At 36.7% G+C, this 21364-nt stretch overlaps 1 protein-coding gene across 2 annotated transcripts in view; it reads right to left on the bottom strand.

Moving 5' to 3' along the window:
• The window catches only part of LOC139996450 (fatty acyl-CoA reductase 1-like), a 294969-nt gene that overhangs the window by 264154 nt on the left and 9451 nt on the right, over positions 1-21364 (bottom strand). The window contains exons 2-4 of one of the 2 annotated variants that reach the window (XM_072020817.1): positions 14759-15031; positions 14339-14655; positions 13995-14242 (exon numbers count right to left, since the gene is read on the bottom strand). In XM_072020817.1, the coding sequence (XP_071876918.1) occupies positions 13995-14242; positions 14339-14655; positions 14759-15004 (811 nt within the window). In that variant the 5' untranslated portion in view covers positions 15005-15031. The remainder of the gene's footprint in view (positions 1-13994; positions 14243-14338; positions 14656-14758; positions 15032-21364) is intronic. The other variant, XM_072020816.1, reaches the window with a different exon arrangement.

Genomic DNA, 21364 nt, shown 5'->3' with positions numbered 1-21364 from the left:
TGTTATGGATTTTTATGAGTAAGCAAGTTTAATGCCTAATCTATGATTTTTCTTAGAAAATGTCGTGCAGTACAGTTTACGTTTTCGAATCTTCTTTTCTGCGTCTTGTACGAGGTAAGCTGCAGACGAACTTTCGTTCGTGTAAGCGGGTTACCACGCGCACGGGGATATTTCGGTTAATTTCTAATTGTCGATAACTAAAGAACAAAACCGAAGACGCATCTTTTTTTGTTTTAAATCTTTAGCTAATTTGAGCTTCAAGAATCACATCTTAAATTTTTTCACACCTATAGTCGAGCACTTTGTAACATGACATATAACACAAGAGCAACTCTGGCACAAACGGTGCCTGGACTTGAATGTTGTCTCTAGAATACACTAAATACTATTATATTTTAGATGTGATGTCATACATGTGGTATGACATGTGATATTTTTTTTTTTTATTTGTTTTATTAAATTTTTACAATTTGTCCAGAAGGACATTTGGTAAAATGTTATAGCTTAGAGAATAAAAGAATAAAAAATAAAAAATAAAAATAAATAGAAATAAATAAAATATAGCATGTGGATGGTTACCCCCAGCGGGGTTCCATCTTCTAGGTTTCCTATTGCATCTCTATTTCGAGGTCTGCGGGATGCTTCCTCTTCAGTCTTCTTTCTATTTTGGTTTTATTTGTTTCAGCAGCCAGCTGGTTTGGGTGTGCTGCAAGTCTTTCTTTGTACTTTTTTGCGTATCTAGCGATTTCCTCTTTGACTGTTGGAATTTTTAGATCTTTTCGTAGGTCTTCATTTCTGACGTACCATGGAGCGTTAACTATTGTCCTTAAGATTTTTGCTTGCTCTATTTCTATTTTGCTTATGTGACTCATTGCTGCCGTCCCCCATAATGGGACTCCGTATGTCCAGATTGGTTTGATTATTGTTTTGTATATATTTAGTTTATTCATTGTGCTTAATTTAGATTTTCTATTGATTAACCAGTACATCTGCTTCCTTTTTGCACTTATTCTGTTTATTATTGATTTTATATGGTGCTTCCATGTAAGGCGTGTGTCTAAATTTATTCCCAGATATTTGACTTGCTTTGATTGTGCTATGTGGGCGCCGTTCAGTTGAATATCTGGTGTTTTTCCTTTTCTAAGTGTAAATGTTATGTGGTTGCACTTGCTGGTGTTCACTTTTATTTGTTTGTTTTGCAGCCATTTTTCTATTTTTGTAGTGTGTTCTTGTAGTAGTGCGGCGGCCGTTTCTAGATTTGCATGCCTCACTAGTATGGCCGTATCGTCCGCAAACGTCAGTGTTTTACTGTTGACAGTTGTTGGTATATCTGCCGTGTATAGTGTGTATAATATTGGTCCTAAGACACTTCCTTGCGGTACTCCTGCCTTGATGTCCTTAATTTCAGAGTATGCATCATTTATTTTTACTACAAAGGTTCTGTTGTTTAAGTAGGATTTGAGTAGTTTGTAGATTTGTTCTGGAAATTGCTTTTTGATTGTTTGAAGAAGTTTTTCATGGTTAACTTTGTCGAATGCTTTTTCGATATCCATAAAGAGTGCTGTGCAGTATTGTTTTGTTTCAAGCGACTGTAAGATTTCATTGACGAGTCTATGCATTTGTTCTATTGTGGAGTGTTTATTCCTGAATCCAAATTGATGGTTCGGTATTAGTTTTTCTTTTTCTATTGTTGGTTTTAAGCGGTTATATATTATTTTCTCTAGTAATTTGGAAAACGCAGGTAGTAATGATATCGGCCTGTAGGATGCAGTTAAATGTGGGTTTTTGTTTGGTTTGGGTAACATCACTATCTGTGCTATTTTCCATAGTGTAGGAAAGTACTGTATTCTTAGAATTGCGTTAAATATTATCGTTGTTAGTCTTATTGCCTTTGGGGGAAGGTTTTTTAAGATTTTCCCATTGATCAAGTCAAATCCTGGTGCTTTACTTGTCTTTGTTGCCTCAATTAAGTTTGTAACTTCTTGCGCTGTTGTGCTGAGTATGGTGCAGCGTTTATCAGTTGTGTTGCTGGCATTTTCCACTTCTTCATTTGTTTGCCATCCAGGGATGCTGTTATCAATTTCATACGGCGAAAATATATTTTGTAGGTGCTTTGAGAATTCTTCTGCCTGTTCTTCGTTGGTTCTAGCCCATGTGTTGTCCATTTTTCTGATTGCTGGGATTGTTTTTACTGTTTTCTTAATTTTGTTAGTGACTTTCCATAGGGAGTAGTCGGTATTCTCATGCGCGGATAGTGATTCGATGAATTTTGAGAATTCGTTATTATGATGTTCCCTTATTTTATTCTTTAGTTCCTTTGCAAGTTTATTTAGGTTTTTCTTGTTTTCTCGTGTTCTCTGTTTTTGCCATTTTGCTTTCGCTTTTCTTTTTTCCCTGATTTTGTCTAGGATGTCCTGCGGAATAATTTTTGATTGCCTGCTATTTGTTTCATAGGTGGTGGTTGCCCACGCTGCTTCCTGTATTATTTCTGTCAAAGTTGCTACTGCCTGCTCAATGTGTTCAGGTGTTTTCAACGGGATATTGCAGTTGATTTTGTTTTCGATCAGCTCTTTGAAAGTTTGCCAGTTGGTGGTTTTATTGCAAAGCGACTCTGACTTGTTATAAAGTAGCGGTTTGCTTGTATATTCTATTATAATTGGTGTATGGTCGGAGTTAAGCTCGAGGCTGGTTGTTATTTTTAATTTGCTTACATTTAGCCCTTTTGTTACTGCAAAATCCAACAGGTCAGGTATTTTATTGGGGTCTGTCGGCCAGTACGTTGGTTTTCCTGTAGATAGTACGTTGAGGTTGCTGCTTCTAATGTATTTTTCCAATGTTCTACCTCTCGGTGTGCTAATTCTCGAACCCCATAATGTGTGCTTTGCATTAAAGTCTCCTGCCGCTATATATTTGTCGCCTAAGGATTGGAAGTACTCTTCCCATTTTTTAAGTGTCATTTTGTGTCTCGGAGGTGCATATACTGCTGACATCTGGAAGTAATTGTCATTGGTTTGTATTGTGACAGTGGTTGCTTGTAGGTGTTCTTGATTTGTTTGACTATGTAAGTGATGCTTGATGTCATTTTTTATTATTACTGCAGTTCCTCCATGTGCTTTACCTGAGGGATGTTTGGTATCGTATATGGTGTAGTACGGTATTTTCATGTAGTTTTTTAGGGTGAAATGTGTTTCTGAGACAAGTAGTATATCAATATTATTTTTATACAAAAATATTTTAGTTTCGTGGGCTCGCTGTTGCAAGCCATTGGAGTTCCAGACTGCTATTTTCAAAATGTCCATCTCTATTTTTTACTTAGCAAGTTAGTAAGTAGTTGTAACATGATTGTTGTTTGTTGTGCTTGTTGTCTTAGTATTGTGTTTAGATCACTTACCATTTTTCCTAACATTTCCATACCTTTAATGGATTGTTTGAGCATTTCTTTGATGTCTGTAACGTCTTCGATGTTATTGTTTTCATTCTGATTGATTGCAAGCGTTGGTTTGCTAATGTTTTTAGTTACTTGTGCGTAGCTTCGTTTATCTTGGGGATCTATGTTTCTGCTTATAGCGTTTAGTTCCTGTTGTGCTTTCAATGTTGTTTCGTTATCCGTTATACTTTGTTGTGGTTGATGGTCATTGTGTGATCTGTTGCGAAGTGGAGGAAACAGTTTACGTTGTATTTGTTTCCTTATTTCACATCCTTTGTAGCTGGCTGGGTGGTTTCCGTTACAATTATAGCATTTAACTTCTTCTATTTTTCCTGTGTATGGGCAGTGTATTGTTAGGTGATTTTTTGCACATTTAACACATGCCGGGCTTCTGTTGCAATAATTTTTTGTGTGTCCGTATTGTTGACACCGCATGCATTGTGGTATATCTTTTTTGTAGCGTGGTGGTTCCACTGTTACAATTGTATTTAGTATTTTTTTGATTTCATAGATTTCCTTGTTATTGGTTCTGGGTTCCAGTTCTATTAAGAATAGTGGCAATGGTTGCTTCGTATCGTATCTTGTCATATTGTTTATTGCTCTTGTTTCATGGCCAATTTTTCCTAATTCTTCACTTAATTTTTTTGTGTTAGTTTTTGGATGTAAACCTCTTATAACTATTTTATAGCTCCTTTCTGTTTTGAGTTGGTACGTGTGGTATATAGCATTTTTTTCCTTTAGTTCATTTATCACTTTCCTATAAACTTCTGGGGTGTTTGTTTGAATTTTTACTTGTTCTAATTTTGTTTGTTTTATTGTGTAGTTATCCTTCCCGACTACATTGTTTAGTCGATCAATAAGCGGGTCTATTATTTGGGCCTCAACAAATATTGGTGGTGGTTTTGATATGTAAGGTGTTTTAGTTGTGGTTTTGCTTGTCGGGTCATTGTCTATTTCTTCCGTTAGTGAGCTGAAGGAGTTTCTTAAAGGTAATTCTTGCAGCCATCGCTGCTTTCCTGTATCTGGGTTTCCTGCAGCATTTGTGTCTGTAATTATTTTACGTTTTTTGCTAGTCTTTGCTAGCTTCCAGTTTTCGTCCTGGTAACTTATTTTGTTATCGTGTCTGCACTCCTCCTGTCTCCGCTGCTCTTCCATTTCTTCTATTTCCATATCATTTTGGTTGTTATTATTTTGCTGTTGTTGCTGTAAGCCTGGTAAATCTGATGACCCTTTTATGTAATATTTTTCTCCATTGGTTGCAATCTTGATCGTTGATATCTGCTGTTGCATTGTTTGTCACTAACACTATTCGTAGCACTTCTCTGAATCACTTGACTGGAGCACACGTTTGCCTACGCACATCTGTTCGCCTCGGTTGCCCGAGCGAGACTGACATGTGATATGTCATAGCCTCTACTCATCCAAAACTATCAGGAGAAGTAAACCAAGTTAAGAAAAATTGGTGTCCGAGAAACGAAGTTTTGTCATAAAGTTAAAGCACCAACCACAATAAGATATAATTGTCATATACATGTTTGGCAATTGAAGAAGCACCACGGAAGATAAGGAATTCGAAATTTGTTTAGAGCGTCGATAGAAACCTAACATCCGATAGCCAACGACTTTTGCTCACTTAATTTCTTGGATCGAGCGACCCATCAACGTGTCGTCGGTCCTTCAGTCGAATAGTTACGCGGAAGAAAGACCTACGTGACCATGACCGCGGACTGTTGCGGAACGCGTACGTGGTAAAGCTATGAGAAAATACAAAGGGTGTGTTTTAGGAAGAAAGACGAATTAACAGGCAGTCGTGAGTTGATAAGTCATAGTGTTGTTAGCGTCGCTAGAGATGGTTGTCAGCGTTGTCGAGGAGGGTGGTCCGCGTGAAAGAGAGCGTTGGATTCGTGGTGACGAGAGTTGTAAATTAACTATTTAGTTTTCTTAGTTATAGCACATTACTGTATTCAATTTACGTTAAATAACCATCGTTTCCTGTTTAATCCATTCTAAATAAATAAAAAGATCCTACAATAGAAACCTAACATCCGATAGCTAACAATTTTTGCTCATTTAATTTCTTGGGAACTGACAAATTTATAACGCTCTACAGCAGTAAATGATTTCATGTTCAAGGTCATTGAATTCGTTTTAACAAACTTCATAGTACGTACTAAGAAAAAAATATATATATATTTGTGTGGTTCTATGTGACGATGAAAAAACTTTCGTGCTTCTGGAATTATTGCGCGATATTGTTATTCTCATACTTGTCTATTTCGCATGGACGAATAGGTATGAGCTTTTCCGCAAAACCACATAATTAAATAGATTTTGATAGCGCGGAACACAGTAGGTTCTTGTCTATGCTAGCGTGTAATCAAAGAAGGCGGATCCATAATTTTATAGAATATTGTATATGGTAACGTATGTCATCTTGTGCAATACTAGTCCGGGAACAACCAGAACCGTAAGCTTGAACGCTCAAATTTCTTCTCTAATAGTATTAAGGCAATCGAGAAATGCAACTGTTGATCTAATATCTACTCACTCTTGAGGCATAAAAGTATGCACATACACATGAATGCTGTTGGCTTCCATTAATTCTTCCTTAATAAGTACTTTATCGAGTGAACGTCGTTTATGAGTAGAGGACGCCAAAATGAGTGTCGAATTTCTAAGTCGGCATGACAGTCACATCGGACCACAAAGATGCAAAAGGTACTTTATCTATTCTTATCTTGCCTATGTTTCTGTCTACCTATTTGTTTGCCTGACTTACCGTCGTTATCATCTGACTATTTTCTCTTTTCATTCGGTAGGTCGCACCGTTTCACCTTTCCATATCTTATTAATGTTTCTTATATTATTGTACCGATCGGTCGTCTCTGTTTATCGGTTTAACGGTGATCGTTTATCGTTTTAGCCTCTTATTCCTCTGAGGAGTTTCAATTTGCTTTCAAACCGCCTTTTTTCTCACTTTCTTTCTGTATCTTTACTTTCTCGGATCAATCGCTTCTTTCTCTTACTCTTTTAATGCTACTCCACTTTTTCCTTAGATCATGAAAACTACAATTTTATCTTTCCTCCCTTATTAGCACGTGTTATTTCTACACTTATCAGCACGTGATAATGTTAAAAATAAATTCATTCTTTTCCTATTTATATATACATACAAATACTTTTTTCAAATACACAAGGTACATGTATTTCATGTCTTTCATTTCTTTCAAATATAAAAGAAATATTTATTTAATACTAGAAAAAGAACACTTTTTCCGTATATGAAAGAAATATTTATATGAATATTTTATTTTAGTCCCCAGATCGTAAAAACTGTGCTTACCATTCATATCTTTTCATTTACACGCATATCCCTAAATTGACCCTTATTTTCTATCAAATAGAATGAAATATTTATTTTATATTGAAATCAAAATATCTTTCACTATTCTATAGATATTGAGTGAATGCGTATATAATATTAATGCGATTAGGATATGAATCGAGTATCGAAATTTTCAAGAAGTATAGGGGGGATATCGAAACTTGCGTGCGATATCCTTTTTATACAGTACTAGTTTGGTATCGATTAAAAAAGAATCAGTATCGATAACGGATACCATTGCTTTCGATATGTATTGATAACAGATCGTAATGATTTTATGTGAATTTATGTTCTATTAATCGGTTGTTAATTTCAATGATCATATGCATATTAAAGCACCATCTCTCATATAGTATTATTATTATGTGAAATTAAATGTGTATTGTACATAATTACTTTGTCTATGAACATGCGAACCTTCGGCGACGTTTAACTGCGCAGCTAGATCAGTACTTTTTTTTTTTTTTTTCGTGGGGAAATCCTCATGGACGCCTGGCCACCCTATGGGGGGCGGCGGGTAGTGTCGGACTCTTACCGACTAAAACCCCACGGTGGTCTTCATGACGCTTGTCAGGAGTGTCCCGGTTCCTTTCTTTAGATTTGCTACCGCAACACTTCTTCGTCGTCGTCTCCCTTTGTTGTTGTGGGAAGCATCCTGGTGGTGGTTGGCAGCAAGAGGGGTGACCACTCCCCCCCTAGTACCGCATTCCTAGGGCCGTTGTGCGAGTCTGAGGGGGGCCCAGACTCGCCACAGTCTGACGGCTCCTTCGCCGCGCTCTTCTATGACGGCGGTAGTGGCGATGCCGCGGTCGCGCGGAGCAAGATCAGTACTTATAGCGTCCCCAAGTGAATAACCTACTAATTTAGAATTGCATTCCTGTATATAAGGAAATCCGACTATGAAAGATTTCAGAATTCGTATTTATAGCGATACCACAAATCACATGATTAAACAATGCAGATATAAGAAATGAAGAAACTTTAAGAATATTAAAGAGAGTCAGTAAGTGTCTCCAAGTTCCTCGACCGCCGACACTGCCAACTATATCTCTATTTTCAATGTTCACTTCGAACGTATAAATCGAAGTAGCTCCAGCGCCGATTGTCAAAGAATCACCCATTGCGGCAATAACATCTATGTCTCCTGGGTTTGAATGATGAACCGACTCGGGAACTTTCGAAGACTTGTCGGCTACACAAATTAAAGTAAAGACATTAGAATACATATGACCTTCAAAAGATAAGCATCAATTTTAGTATTCTTAAACTACAGTTGGGTGAGGAGCTTGTAATGTTACATATCTATCTTCAAAAGTGATATTAATAGAACAGGAATTTGAATGAACTGGAAAGCATATTGTAATTTGTGTAGTAACTACAAATTATGAATTTTACCGATTGTCCCTGGGATGAATTGCAAAAATTATTGGTAATAAAAGAAACTTGCGATTGAAATTGAATAATGATTTTAAAGAATAAATACGACGATATAATATTTACGAGTAATATCATAAAGTAATTGATAACAAGGCTTTCCCTTGAAATTTCATCTTGAAATTTATTTTCATTCCATGCTTGAGACATTCGTTCCTCATTTTTTGTGTTTACAAAATATTCTTCTTAGAACATTTTATATTAACACATCATCTGTGATATAACGTTGCATGTGTCATGCCAAAATCATGATCAAATACTGCATAAAATATGTCAAAACCCATTGTGTGCAACTGCTCGTATGTCAGACAGTTCTACTTGAGCAGTCGAGCTAGACAGACGTGAAAAACTGTGCTTCGGTGAAAGTGCGACAAGCAGTGAATTTAAGTGAACAAAAAGACAATAAACATTGCCAAATGGTAAAGCTCCAAAATGCAACAGCAAATACTACCGATCAAAATAACGAACAAAGGTGAAATGTATTACATAAATAATGCTACAAATACGTTAAGTAAAAAACAACCAATAAACAAAGAACAGGAAAGCTCATCTACGAGAGAAATGGAAACGTTGCAAAACCAAAAAGTAAACAACTACATTGACAAACTATCATATCAAGATGAATACTGGAAAATAGCAACAGCGAACAAAAAGCGTAAAATAATATCAGGCATAAGCGCCATGAAAATTTCAGATACAGAAAAGCAACAATGGCTACAAGACATTCCATTCCGAAATTCATTGGGTTTACTCGTAGAAGGAATAAATGCGGACCCAAGAGAAAAGGTCACAACTCATATCGTTAAATCACCACCGATCTATGTGATGCCTAAACAATAGATCCACTAATCGAATTACTGAACAACTCTGCTGTCAAAGAAAACTTTAGTATAAAACAATTAAAAGTAGAACAAGTAAAGGTACAAACAAAAACTCCAGAAATATTGAGAAAAGTGTCGCAAGCATTAAAGGAGGAAAACGCTGGGTATTATAAATACCAGCTCAAAACAGAAAAAAGCTACAAAATAGTAATTAGAGGACTACACCTAAGGGCAAACACAAAAAATATATGTGAGGAATTAGCAAACGTCGCACACCAAGCAAAAACAATAAATAATATAATCAGATGTAATACGAAACAGCCATTGCCAGTGTTTCCAATAAAATTTGAACCCAAAGCTAATGGCGAAGAAATTTTTGACATTACAAAAATACTAAACACAATAGTAACAATTGAACCACCTCGTTATAAGTAAGGCATACCATCCTTGACATTAGAAATGTAAAAAGTTGTGGTACAGATATAATCAACGAGAAATTGGTAAAGAAGGCGATAACAAAATAAATGTTCGAGAACTCAGTAACTTCATTTAAACTACTGTAGTAATTAATGGTCCGATGATATTTTTGATATATATTGTGTTGATAATGATAATTGACAATCAATAGAATACTCAATTGAATGTACAATGGCAAGTAATCTACGATCGCGTGTTACTTGTTGCTATTCCCACTCAGTGTTCCTTATCAAAGATCGAACAACAATGCGACTTCACGATAGTAGATACCGACACGTCTGTCATAGGGCTGTAATGATTTTCGGTGTGGAACATCTCTAGATACTCGTACTTTTACTAACACCACCTTCTTACTGAAGCTGGATAATGTCACGCATTAATGATTCGATTAACAGTGTTATCTCCAAAACCAAAGAAGGAATAGCTTTGAATCATCTTAAAGCGTGACTTTTTATCGTTGATTGCTTCTACGCTAACATTTCTAGCGGCACTTGAGTCATAGGACGATTCGAATCGAGAGTGACTCATGTTGTTATTTCGTCTCGGAGTATCAACACCGTTATGGTATACGAAATGTAATAATAAACAAACTCCGAACAAAACAATGTAGCCGCTACGCGCAACCGTCAACCGAAATTGAATTTAAAGTTTCTAGTACTCCCGCGTCTAGTATAAATAAATAAACACGATCGTTAAGACAATCAGTTGGTCAGTTATCAGTCCGTTAGTATCATGCATTCTTATAATCAATCAATCAGTTAGTATTAGTATTAGTTAGTATTGAGCAATCTTATAGTGATTAATATCGAGCGAATGTACACCTTACCTTGTATGCTCATATCGAGCAACACTGAGCGAACGACGACCAATTTCTTACTACAAAGAATTTTAAATACATTTGACTATACAAAGCATTAGCTCGTCTCATCGCTATATACACCAACACGTTTAATCGTCCTCCACAGACCGAAATTAACCTCGCCGATCATCAACGATACAAGCACTTTCATTGATGATTTGATATTAGTAGTGGCCGCCGATGCTATCGTTCGACAACGTTTATTAGAACTAACAAGGATTACGATTATTTATACATTCATATTTTTACTAATCTGATTACTATGAATCATACCAGTATATATTCATATTTTTATATATCGCATTTTTAAACTTATTACGTGCGAAGTCCAATGTTGTGGAACATGAAGAACGAGGTGGACCATGTGATGCGGGTCTGTATTCTACCCGCAATAATACGAATGTTTAACTAAAAACTTGGCGAACTGGTCAATTATGAGGTGGACCGTAAGTAATCATGCATGCAATAGATTGAGTTTACGCGTGTGCATTAACTTTAACACAATTTGCTATGGACGTAATGTTATGAAGGTAAAAATCGCAAATATAATGCACTTGTTATCGATGCAGGCACATAATTCCATTCTTGATTAAAAATGGAATCCTTCAAATTATCGCATGCAGTCTCTCGCGAACCCTAATCCTGATATTTGTTGATTGAGGATGTTACTGCATTGATTATATGGACAAAAGCGTAGTTGCAACTTAAGTAGCATTCGATGGCAAAATTTTAGCCCATAGATTTGGCCATAACTATTTGGAGTGTTTGAACACGAAAAGTTTTTTAAAATTATAAGTTTTGTCTGGTATTCACCGATGATCGATTTAAAATATTTTATGTAAACACTTTAGCGAGTATGCATGGGTAAAGGCGATAATAAATCCGTTATTCTTTAGGAACGCGTGGCCGATTTAATTTTTGATATGGACTTAAATACCGCAATATTAAGTTCTGGATCGCCAAGTTTTTCACTTAGTTGCTGAAAAAACATTGTGAACAAAGCCAATTTAAGAATTATTGAAACAAACATTTTTGTCTCAAAGAAGGAGTAATTTGCGACCCATGGTTCTTTTGAGAGTTCTTTCCTCGTTGAGAAAAATCGGCCGAAATATCCCTGTGCTTGATTTGATTTCCTTACACGAACGAAAATATGTCAGCTTGAACAATATAATGCAGAACGATTCCAAATGTGCGATGCATGGTTAGTAGCTTACAAGCTGTAGAGAAGAGGATTGTGGGATTCGCAGACGGAAATCATTTTGCGAGACGTTTTCTAAGAAAAATTAATGATTGAACATTAAATCTGCATACTCATTAAAATCCGTAACGTCATATCGTAAACTGCTCCAGGGTGTTTTCGAATAAAGAGGATTAGTATTTCCTCCGAACCTTCGCCTTCATAAATAATTAATAAACAAATGTACGTGTAAACAATTTTTTTTCAAGTTTACACATCGTAGGAAAATTACACATGTACTGCGGTAGACGGACCGTTGCCAGATAAATCGTAACAAAAATAGCAATATCCACAAAAAAACCGCGTGTGCATTACGAATTTATTAGCTGTTAATAAACGTGGTAATTCATGTATGAACCACACACAATTTCCGTACAAATCATTGATCACTGTATATTGAGATATTCACACACATACACATGAAATGAAAACCTATATCCTATTTCAATTTAACTTAAACAAAAGCCTACTACTTAGTATGTAAAATAATATTTTATCCAGCTCTGAATGTCACGTCGAGTCTCTATTTCGTCGACAGTATCATATATTTTAAAGCCGACTTGTTCAAAAAACTACAAGGTTTATGAGCAATCAACTTGAGAACCAAAGTGAGCATTTAGAGCAAATGAAGGATTCATAGAAAAGTTTTATTTTAGAACTATCTTATTTTACAATATATTTATTTTGTATCATCATTGTTTATTGTTCAGTAGACTTTTCAGTGATAAATTATTATTGTTAACGAATAACTATCTCGTAACTTTTGTTTGGTGGAGGATGATAGAGGATTTTGTCATTATAATGTTGCCCTTATAATGGAAAAATGTTCATGTTCAGTGAGCAGAAAAAATAAAAAATGTCATAAATGGATTTATTTAGAAAGAAGTCGAATGAAAAGACAAAATGAAGAGATGATGAATCCCTTCTTCATAAAATTGTACTTATATTGTCTTTGGTTCAGAGATAAAGAAGTAACGTTCAAATAGTCAGTATACAAAACATAATATTATCCATAATAAAATTATTATACCGGATATTTTGGTGATCTGATGTATCCAGTACAACCTGAAATAACCGAAAATATATGAATTTATATTATTTCCTATTTTTTTATACGAAGATACTTTTATATGCACCTTGATAACCGTAGTCGGGCTGTTGACTTAAAGTCCTGTTTCAGAATAAATTTCCTAATTCCCATCAAGTAAATTCCAATATATTTCTCCCAATCCATATCCTCCAAATCTAGTTTGACCATATCGCTGTCGTGTAACATTTTCACCTTCCTCGCCGAGTCGGAACAGTTATCCCTTTGGAAAGTCCATTCGTTCGTCAGGAAATATCTTACCGATGTGAACAGCTTGTTGCCATTTTTGAGAAGTTTCATCATTCTGAAATATCATTTTTAATTATTATTGTAGATGAACACAAAGATTGTTCCAGAAAGATTGCCCTCGTTGTTCGAGGATCGATAGAATACTCACGTTGGTTTACTGCCTCGCAGTCTTAAAAATGTATCTATGACGAACGCAGGTAAAACATACGGAATTACACTCAGAATGTTGAAAATATATTTATTAGCTATGATTGGACAACCCGGGTACCATAGCGTATCGTTCATTGGCATTTCTCTGCTATACTTCAACACGAGCTATTGCAACTGACCCCACCTTGTCAATTGGAACATTTACATTATTACAATTATTGCAATTATACATAAAGCACAGTTTACTGTCATCCGAGTATCTCGGGAATTATTATGGAATTTAGATAAAATATTATGTTATATCACTACTTTTCTTAATTGAAGTATTGAGAGCAAAAGCGAACTTTTATTTATTTATTTTATTTGCGAATTGATCACATTACTTAAATAAACTGAATTTCTTGCAATACCGTAACAATCGAATTACGCGAGTTGAAAAAGATTCGTAATAAATTTTACATAAAAGGATTAGCGTTACTCGTGCAGTTGTAAACTTTAACTTCGTGCTCTGGATGTAGCGTAACATGCCATGCAGTAGATATTATCGTGTCGACTACAAAATCGAGGGGCACGATATCTAATCTTGCATCTTTCCTACCCAGTATTACTGTTGCACATCCCCTACTGACTAGCAGAATGATACCTGGTAACATTAAATTAGTTTAGAAATTATGTGTGATTTTCGAATAGCAGAAACGTAGCACTGAATAGATTGGAAAGAATTTTCATAATTATGAACAACAACAAACTTGAACTATAATAATGATGATCTAGTGGAAATCCTTAGCTTCCCATAAACCAAAAGATTAACTCCACTATTCTGAAATGTTAATTGAACAATTATCATTGAAACGGATTTCTGAAAAACCTGTTATTGCAGAAATATTCTCTAGCCAATCAGGACATGGTTCTTCCAAAGAGGCACCAATTATGCTTGGCCGCACTATCGCAACTGGCAGATCTTTGCACTTGTTTGCTACAATCTGCTCTGCTAAATTCTTACTGAATGTGTATGTGTTTGGATAAGTTTTTAAAATCCCTTTTTCTATTTGATTGATCGACGTTTTGTCGAATTTGTCACACATATCGATCACCTCCGAAGGACTCAAGCTCGTGCTGCAAAGTCAATAAGTGAACATATTCTTCACAATATAATTATAAATGTATTATTTCTAAACCACGAAACAGCATCTGCATATAACTTATCCTTACGTATAAACTTTTTCCTCGATCTCGTGTAGATTCGCGTTACTATAAGCTGTGCTGACGTGGACGAAGCTAACCGGATGCCTCAGTTCATTCCAAAGTTCGATGACACGAGCAGTATCTTTCGTATTCAGATTAACAGCCACGTCTAAGGGCTCGTCGAATCTGACAGTGGCCGCGGAGTGAAACACTATGTTTATTTTCTCTAACAACAGATTTTTATCGTCTTGCGAAAGACCTAAATCCGGCATACTTACGTCACTTTTCAAGGGGTGAACTTTGCTCAAAACCGAGGGATGCTTTGCTTTGATGTCATCGTAAATCTGAGGACAAAGAAATACCAGCTCAATTCCAGAAAAGAAATTTAATCAATTTGGCTCCTGACAGGCTTAAATATTGAAAGAAACAAGTATAACATTTACGAACGGGATCATCTAGGAGCTTCTTAAATCGTTGTCCTATCGTTTCGTCCGCTTTTGGTCGAATTAGTATAAAGATAGCAGCGATGCGAGGAAATACGCGGATCAGTTTTTCCAGGAGACCTTTTCCAATGAAACCGCTTGCTCCAGTAAGAAGGATCCCACTACCAGCGTAGTATTCCTCGAGAGAACTTTTCGTATTGAATCCTTTAGTGCTCCCATTTTCATTCCTTTCTTTATTGATTGTATCCATGTTTCAGGATCTCCACACTTGCATGCCCTATTTGCCACTGAATTACCAAATAGTAAATTGGAAAGTTTTTATAATAATGTACAAAATTTGTTATAGTTGTAATCTTCATCTTAGACAATCTTTTTTTATAGTTTTCTTTAGTTTCTCTGTTTTTTTTGTTTTATTTATATGTCGGGTTCACATTATGATCAGAATTACGAGCGTGTAATGAATATTCTCTGGAATTAGCCATCGTTGTTATGCAATCGAGGTAATGTTGATTAGCACAAGTGTGAAAATTATATAATCGACACGTTTGAATAATTTCAAAAATTAAAGAACGAGGTTCGAAATAATCAAAACGGTTTAACAACTATTTCTGGTGGCAGCAACTACCGTTTTGATATACAAATAATTCGAAAAACCCCAGATTCGACATGTAGAGTAACACGTAACGGTTATGAACACCGAGGATCAACACCAGATCGTAACTGTATATACTAGAACGTTAATAGCGTTCACAATTCGCGATATCAACCGAACAGTTGCAACCTGACTGATTGCCAATTAGTTGAGAATTCGCATCATACTGTGCACATATTTCATTAGCGTTCATGTACAATGTATTTTAATGTATCCTTTCCTTTATTAGATTCAATGAATTCCGATTATAAGACTTTGGTTTGAAACTAATAGTACTCTAGCTATCGAAACAAAACAAAACAAAAATTCCAAAGTGGTGTAAATGCAGTAGAATTTGCAAATATATATAGTGTTGGGGAAGATAATGAATGATGATAATGAACAGATGCCTTTTCAAACGAACATATTTGAGAAATGGCCTCACTGACTCAGAGTACACACAAATTGAAGCTCTTTGCAGTTAATTATGTTGGAAGAAGTATGTCACTTAGTAGCCAAGAACATAAAGAATCCATAGATATTTAAAGGAACTGTCAATCAATCTTATGAAAGTGATTTTTCCATTATCAGTACAGTTTCTACATGTTCGAACAGACATTTTCACGCAGAAACTGAATAATTGTCAGGTATATTTATAAAGAAAGTGATAAATAAAATAATAGAGATGAATTTTATCACGAAGTATACTTCGGTTTATTTGCGTATGTTTCATTTTATTTTATTAAAAACAAGGATTCTGTGCCACTTAACACATTGACTGTCACTACACCCGTACTCGAGTGTCGCTTATTTGACTACTTGCGAAGGATCGTCGTAGTTATTTGAAAAAATATTTCAGAGGAAATAATAAAAATGTTGGATTATTATAAAAGTAATACGAAAATGGTTTATTTAAAAAATTATTTAGAATGTAAAACTTTAAAGCATTCTATACATAGCAAAGGTTAGTCGGGACAAATTGAACAATAAGTTGTTGTTTTCTTTAAATTCTTTTGTGTCTTTGTTCGGTCCATTCGAGGTCTTTTATTTGTATAACATACTTTGTATGCGCGTCTAATGCTTCTTTCGGAATCATTTTTCCGAACGGCGATATTACGCTGAATCCGACGAAGACAAGAATTTTTTGTATTTTCAGACAACCCTAGTAACTAGTAGTAATAGTGTTATTTCTACACTTATCAGCACGTGACCCTCAATGTTAAAAATAAATTCATTCTTTTCCTATTTATATATACATACAAATACTTTTTTCAAATACACAAGGTACACAAGGTGTATTTCATGTTTTTCATTTCTTTCAAATATAAAAGAAATATTTATTTAATACTAGAAAAAGAACACTTTTTCCGTATATGAAAGAAATATTTATATGAATATTTTATTTTAGTCCCCAGATCGTAAAAACTGTGCTTACCATTCATATCTTTTCATTTACACGCATATCCCTAAATTGACCCTTATTTTCTATCAAATAGAATGAAATATTTATTTTATATTGAAATCAAAATATCTTTCACTCTTCTATAGATATTGAGTGAATGCGTATATAATATTAATGCGATTAGGATATGAATCGAGTATCGAAATTTTCAAGAAGTATAGGGGGGATATCGAAACTTGCGTGCGATATCCTTTTTATACAGTACTAGTTTGGTATCGATTAAAAAAGAATCAGTATCGATAACGGATACCATTGCTTTCGATATGTATTGATAACAGTCTTCGTGAAATGGGTCCAGCCCCAGGCTTTCCCCGATCAGGTTCATAAACGTATGTTCCCAGACTTTATTAAGTGCTGGAAGCACACTGATCAGTCGAAAAGACGATGTTAACGTGGGATTTCTGCCCGGCTTGCAATTCTATCTTTACTCTCCGTTGGTCTCGTCAGGAAGACCTCGTCAATTATAGATCGGACCCTGTCCAAGTGGAGACTGTCCGTCCGGACTTAGCGGGCCATCCTAGACATGACCGCCCTATACGGCTTCCCCCAAGAGTCCCTATCCAGCGTCGCACAGAACTCCAGCATCTTTCCTTATTCGCTTTGATTGCTCTCGCAAGTTTCCTCTTACTAGCTTGGTAACCTTCACTCAAATGAGTCGCGTCGTTCATGCCCCTAGTCCTAGCCCTCTGAGCTTTTCTTTTGCTCTTCGTCTTCTCCTTCCTGAACTTGCTTATTTCATCGTTCCACCAGTAGTTACATCTCCTCTTACCCATTGGTGGTGGATACACCTTTCTAAGTTCGGAGGCACACGTCGTTTCCAGAATAGTCTGTTAACATTCCCCATGCGCTTCCTTGTCGCTCGTGTTATCAATAAATAATTTCTCATAATTGTCGTCAAAAGTTAAAACAAATTTGTCCATATCGGCGTCCCTCAAGTACTTAAAATTCTTTAACGCATTATGCGTCGCCTTTGTAGTCCTAAAATTATGCAGGACGGATCTGTGATCGGATGCCGACGAGACCGTTAGCAACTTCTCACCTGCATACTTCTTTGCCAATCTCTTATTCGTACTAATAATGTCGAGGAAACTTTTCCTTCCGTTCTTACAGAATGTATGATCTTCGTTCATCCTGATCGGGACGATCCCATTCTTCGCGAACATGTTCAGGAGACTGATTCCCCTGTCGTTTCATTTCATTTACATTTACATGGCCTCCCCATGCGGTTGCCTTTGAGTTAAAATCTCCGGCGATCATCGTTGCTGGGTAACTCATCTAGGTCGCCTGTATCAGAATGTCCAACTCCTGGACGTAGCTGCTAAACTGTTCCGTATTCACATTGATGGAGCAATAATCCCCAATGCTAAACATATTGTCCACGCTGACTTCTACGATTCCATCTCTAGCGACCAATCTCTGGTTGTTTCCCTCTGAAGAGCGTCACCTACAACGACACGTCGCCTTTGTCGTCGTTGTACCAGTATATCTGCTGCCTATAAGGCTGCGATATGAATACAACGTCTACTCCAGCTTCGCAGACATACTGGTACATTAATTCGTGTGCAACCCTGCAACTATTCAACTTAATTATTAAAATCCTTATCTTCTGCTAGGATTACCTCTCTTTATCCTCTCTTACACTAGGCACTCCTGGGACCTGGTAATGTGCCTCAGGTTATTCCTATTGTCCTTCAGCCAGATAGCACACATTGGTTCCTTCGTGCACTGGTTTATAGTGTGGTTCCTGTCCCCTCATCATCTGCACGATTCTTTAGCAGGGCTCACTACCGTGGACCTGGCCGCAATATGGCCCAGCATGTGACACTTATAGCATCTCACTACGTTGGGCAGAATCCTCGCCGACACAATCGTCAATCCCGTCTTAATCTTGATCGTCGGTCTGTCCCTGGGAACAGTACTCGCAGACAGCACAACCACCGCCTGCTGGGTTCCCCACGGCGTCATCCTTAGGGGCTTTACCTCTATCCATCTCCTCTTCCTTTATGTTCAATTCAGTGGATATGTTCTCCGCCAATTCTTCCTTTGTGGCGATAGAGTCAATATTCCTGATTTCCAGAGTCTCTCTGTTCGCCAAGGGAACAATTTCCATCCCCTGACGCATCGCCTTTTTCAGGTTTACCGCAATCTCCCCAACCGTTACCTTGTTATTTAGTTCAATAAGGATGTGTCCAGTCTTCGTCTTCCTGACGCCTCCCAATAGGAATCTATCCAATTGGTATCCTGCCCCACTTTCAAAAGAATAACCTCGCTCCTTCTCCTTGGAGTTCTCTCTCTTTTCTCCCTGACTAAGGTCCTTCTTTCGGGCGGCTCCGCTCCCGTCGTGCTTTCAATTCAGCTCCTAAGCCTCCTACGCCTATTAGCGAGCGTCCATTCGTCCTCGCTATCCTTGCCACAGGCTTCGGCGTAGGTTATCACCTCCTGCCTTCTCGGCTTTTTCATGTGGCACGCATTCCTTTCCTCCAATGGTGCCCTTTCGCTTCGCCGATTGGACCGCCTCAGTCTGGCTGACTATCGATACCTACGCTACCCGATGCGACGCCTAATCTCCTCATATCCCTTAGGCGTCATCTGCGTAGCCACCGTTCTCCTCTCGCGACATCCAACGTTCGTCTCGGAGTTCGCGTTGATCCACCTTCTGGTCCTTTTTATTTTTGTCACGATTTCCGTGTTCAACTTCTCGAGCATAGGATCACCCTTGCTCGAAGCTGCGATCCTTCTCATCATTAATTTTATGTTCGTTGTTAGAATCTCCAGGTTCCTCACGTTGCGAAGACCTGACGACAGACCTTCTTCATTTCCTTCGCTTTTACTGCTTTCCTGAGGTTGCTGATATCCGGGGTCAGATAGTTACTCTGATCGATCAATTCCGCCTGACAGTCAACCTCCATTTCGCTGTCTTGCCCCACCTTCCCCTTTAGTAACTCCTTGACACTCTCCTTTTTGCCGATCGGAATCAACGATGCTTCTTCGAGTCTCTTCTCTGTATCGCAATCGATCGCATGATCTTCGGTCGCTCTTACCGAGCGAGAGGCGGCTCTGGGACTGATCTTCTTCTCGTTCCTCGCCCAGTCATGTGATGACCGTCGGGCCGAGCCTGGGGAAGCACCACTCACCGAACCGGCGGGGCCTGGGGGCTCCGAAACCCCCTGAGCCGTACTTTTATTCTTCCGTGTCACTCTATCCATATTTTGTTATAATTTAAGAATAGTCCAGGTTGCATCCACGTAGCCAAGTTCCTCATAATGCCGTTATTCCTTTATCATGTCCAGTTACGTTGCCGAAGTTGTCATATTGTCGTTATTCCATAATCTTACCAGGGTCGTATATTGTGCATCCTCCAATAACTTCTTTATTGGTGCCGATGTGCCATTATATGCGTGTGCATTCGTTAACTCTACCAGCTCGCTTATCACTTCATCATGTATATAATTGCATAAAACTAATATAAGTAATTATTTAACTGTCATCTTCATCTTGAAGTCAATATTAAATGTTGTTATGGTACCAATTAACATTAACTTAAGTATATACCATTAACGTTATTCAGCAAAACCAAAATAAACAAAATAAAACAAAATAAACAGTATTAATCTGTTGAGTCATTGCTATTAAAGGCTCGTATAATCTCTCACTTTTATTAGTCATAGATAAACTTTATTTACTTTCTTTATCGTTCATAATTTGACTTTATATTATTCTGACCCAAACAATCTTATTTAACGACCATTTTAAATAATATTTATCGTTATCTATACTTTATACGATGTATGTATCTTATATCCCTTATATACTTAAAAGCCATATTACCAACATTCTGGCAATTAACCATTTATTAATTAATTTATAATTAATTCATTTCTGAGTATTGAATAATAAATGACTCCTCAAGAAAATACTGTCAATAAACCCGGCCCTTCAAACGTACTTTCCAATTATTTATCATGACGCCCAATACTCATATGGTAATAAATAGCACATGTGAGTATTATTCTTTCCTAATTTATCAAATTATTCAATATTAAAATACGTTCATCATCTGCTATACTTTCAATATTACAATTACTTAATTTATTTTAGGTTTCACGACGACGATGTGTACTACAACCACCAGTATTATCAATTAAGATTCTATTTATTGTACTGTAACACTATGAGAGTGAGGATATGAATCAGCATAAACTTATACATTATACTTGTACTTATATTTACACATTCATTTATTTAAATTTTTCGATTACAAATTCATCCACTTGTTCTTCTATCAGTCAACCTCAACATATGTAAACAATTTGTTTACAAGTTTACACAGTGTAGGAAAATCACACACGCACTGCGGTGGCCGGACTGTTTCCAGATAAATCGTAACAAAAATAGCAATATTCACAGAAAAACCGCGTACGCATTACGAATTTATTAGCTGTTAATAAACGTGGTAATTCTTGTATGAACCACACACAATTCCCGTACAAATCATTGATCACTGTATATTGAGATAT

This window comes from Bombus fervidus, chromosome 18 (genome assembly GCF_041682495.2).
Source record: "Bombus fervidus isolate BK054 chromosome 18, iyBomFerv1, whole genome shotgun sequence".
NCBI classification, from domain to species: Eukaryota; Metazoa; Arthropoda; class Insecta; order Hymenoptera; family Apidae; genus Bombus; species Bombus fervidus.
Note: the sequence above shows the minus strand (reverse complement) of the source record. Positions and strands in the feature narration are given on the sequence as shown.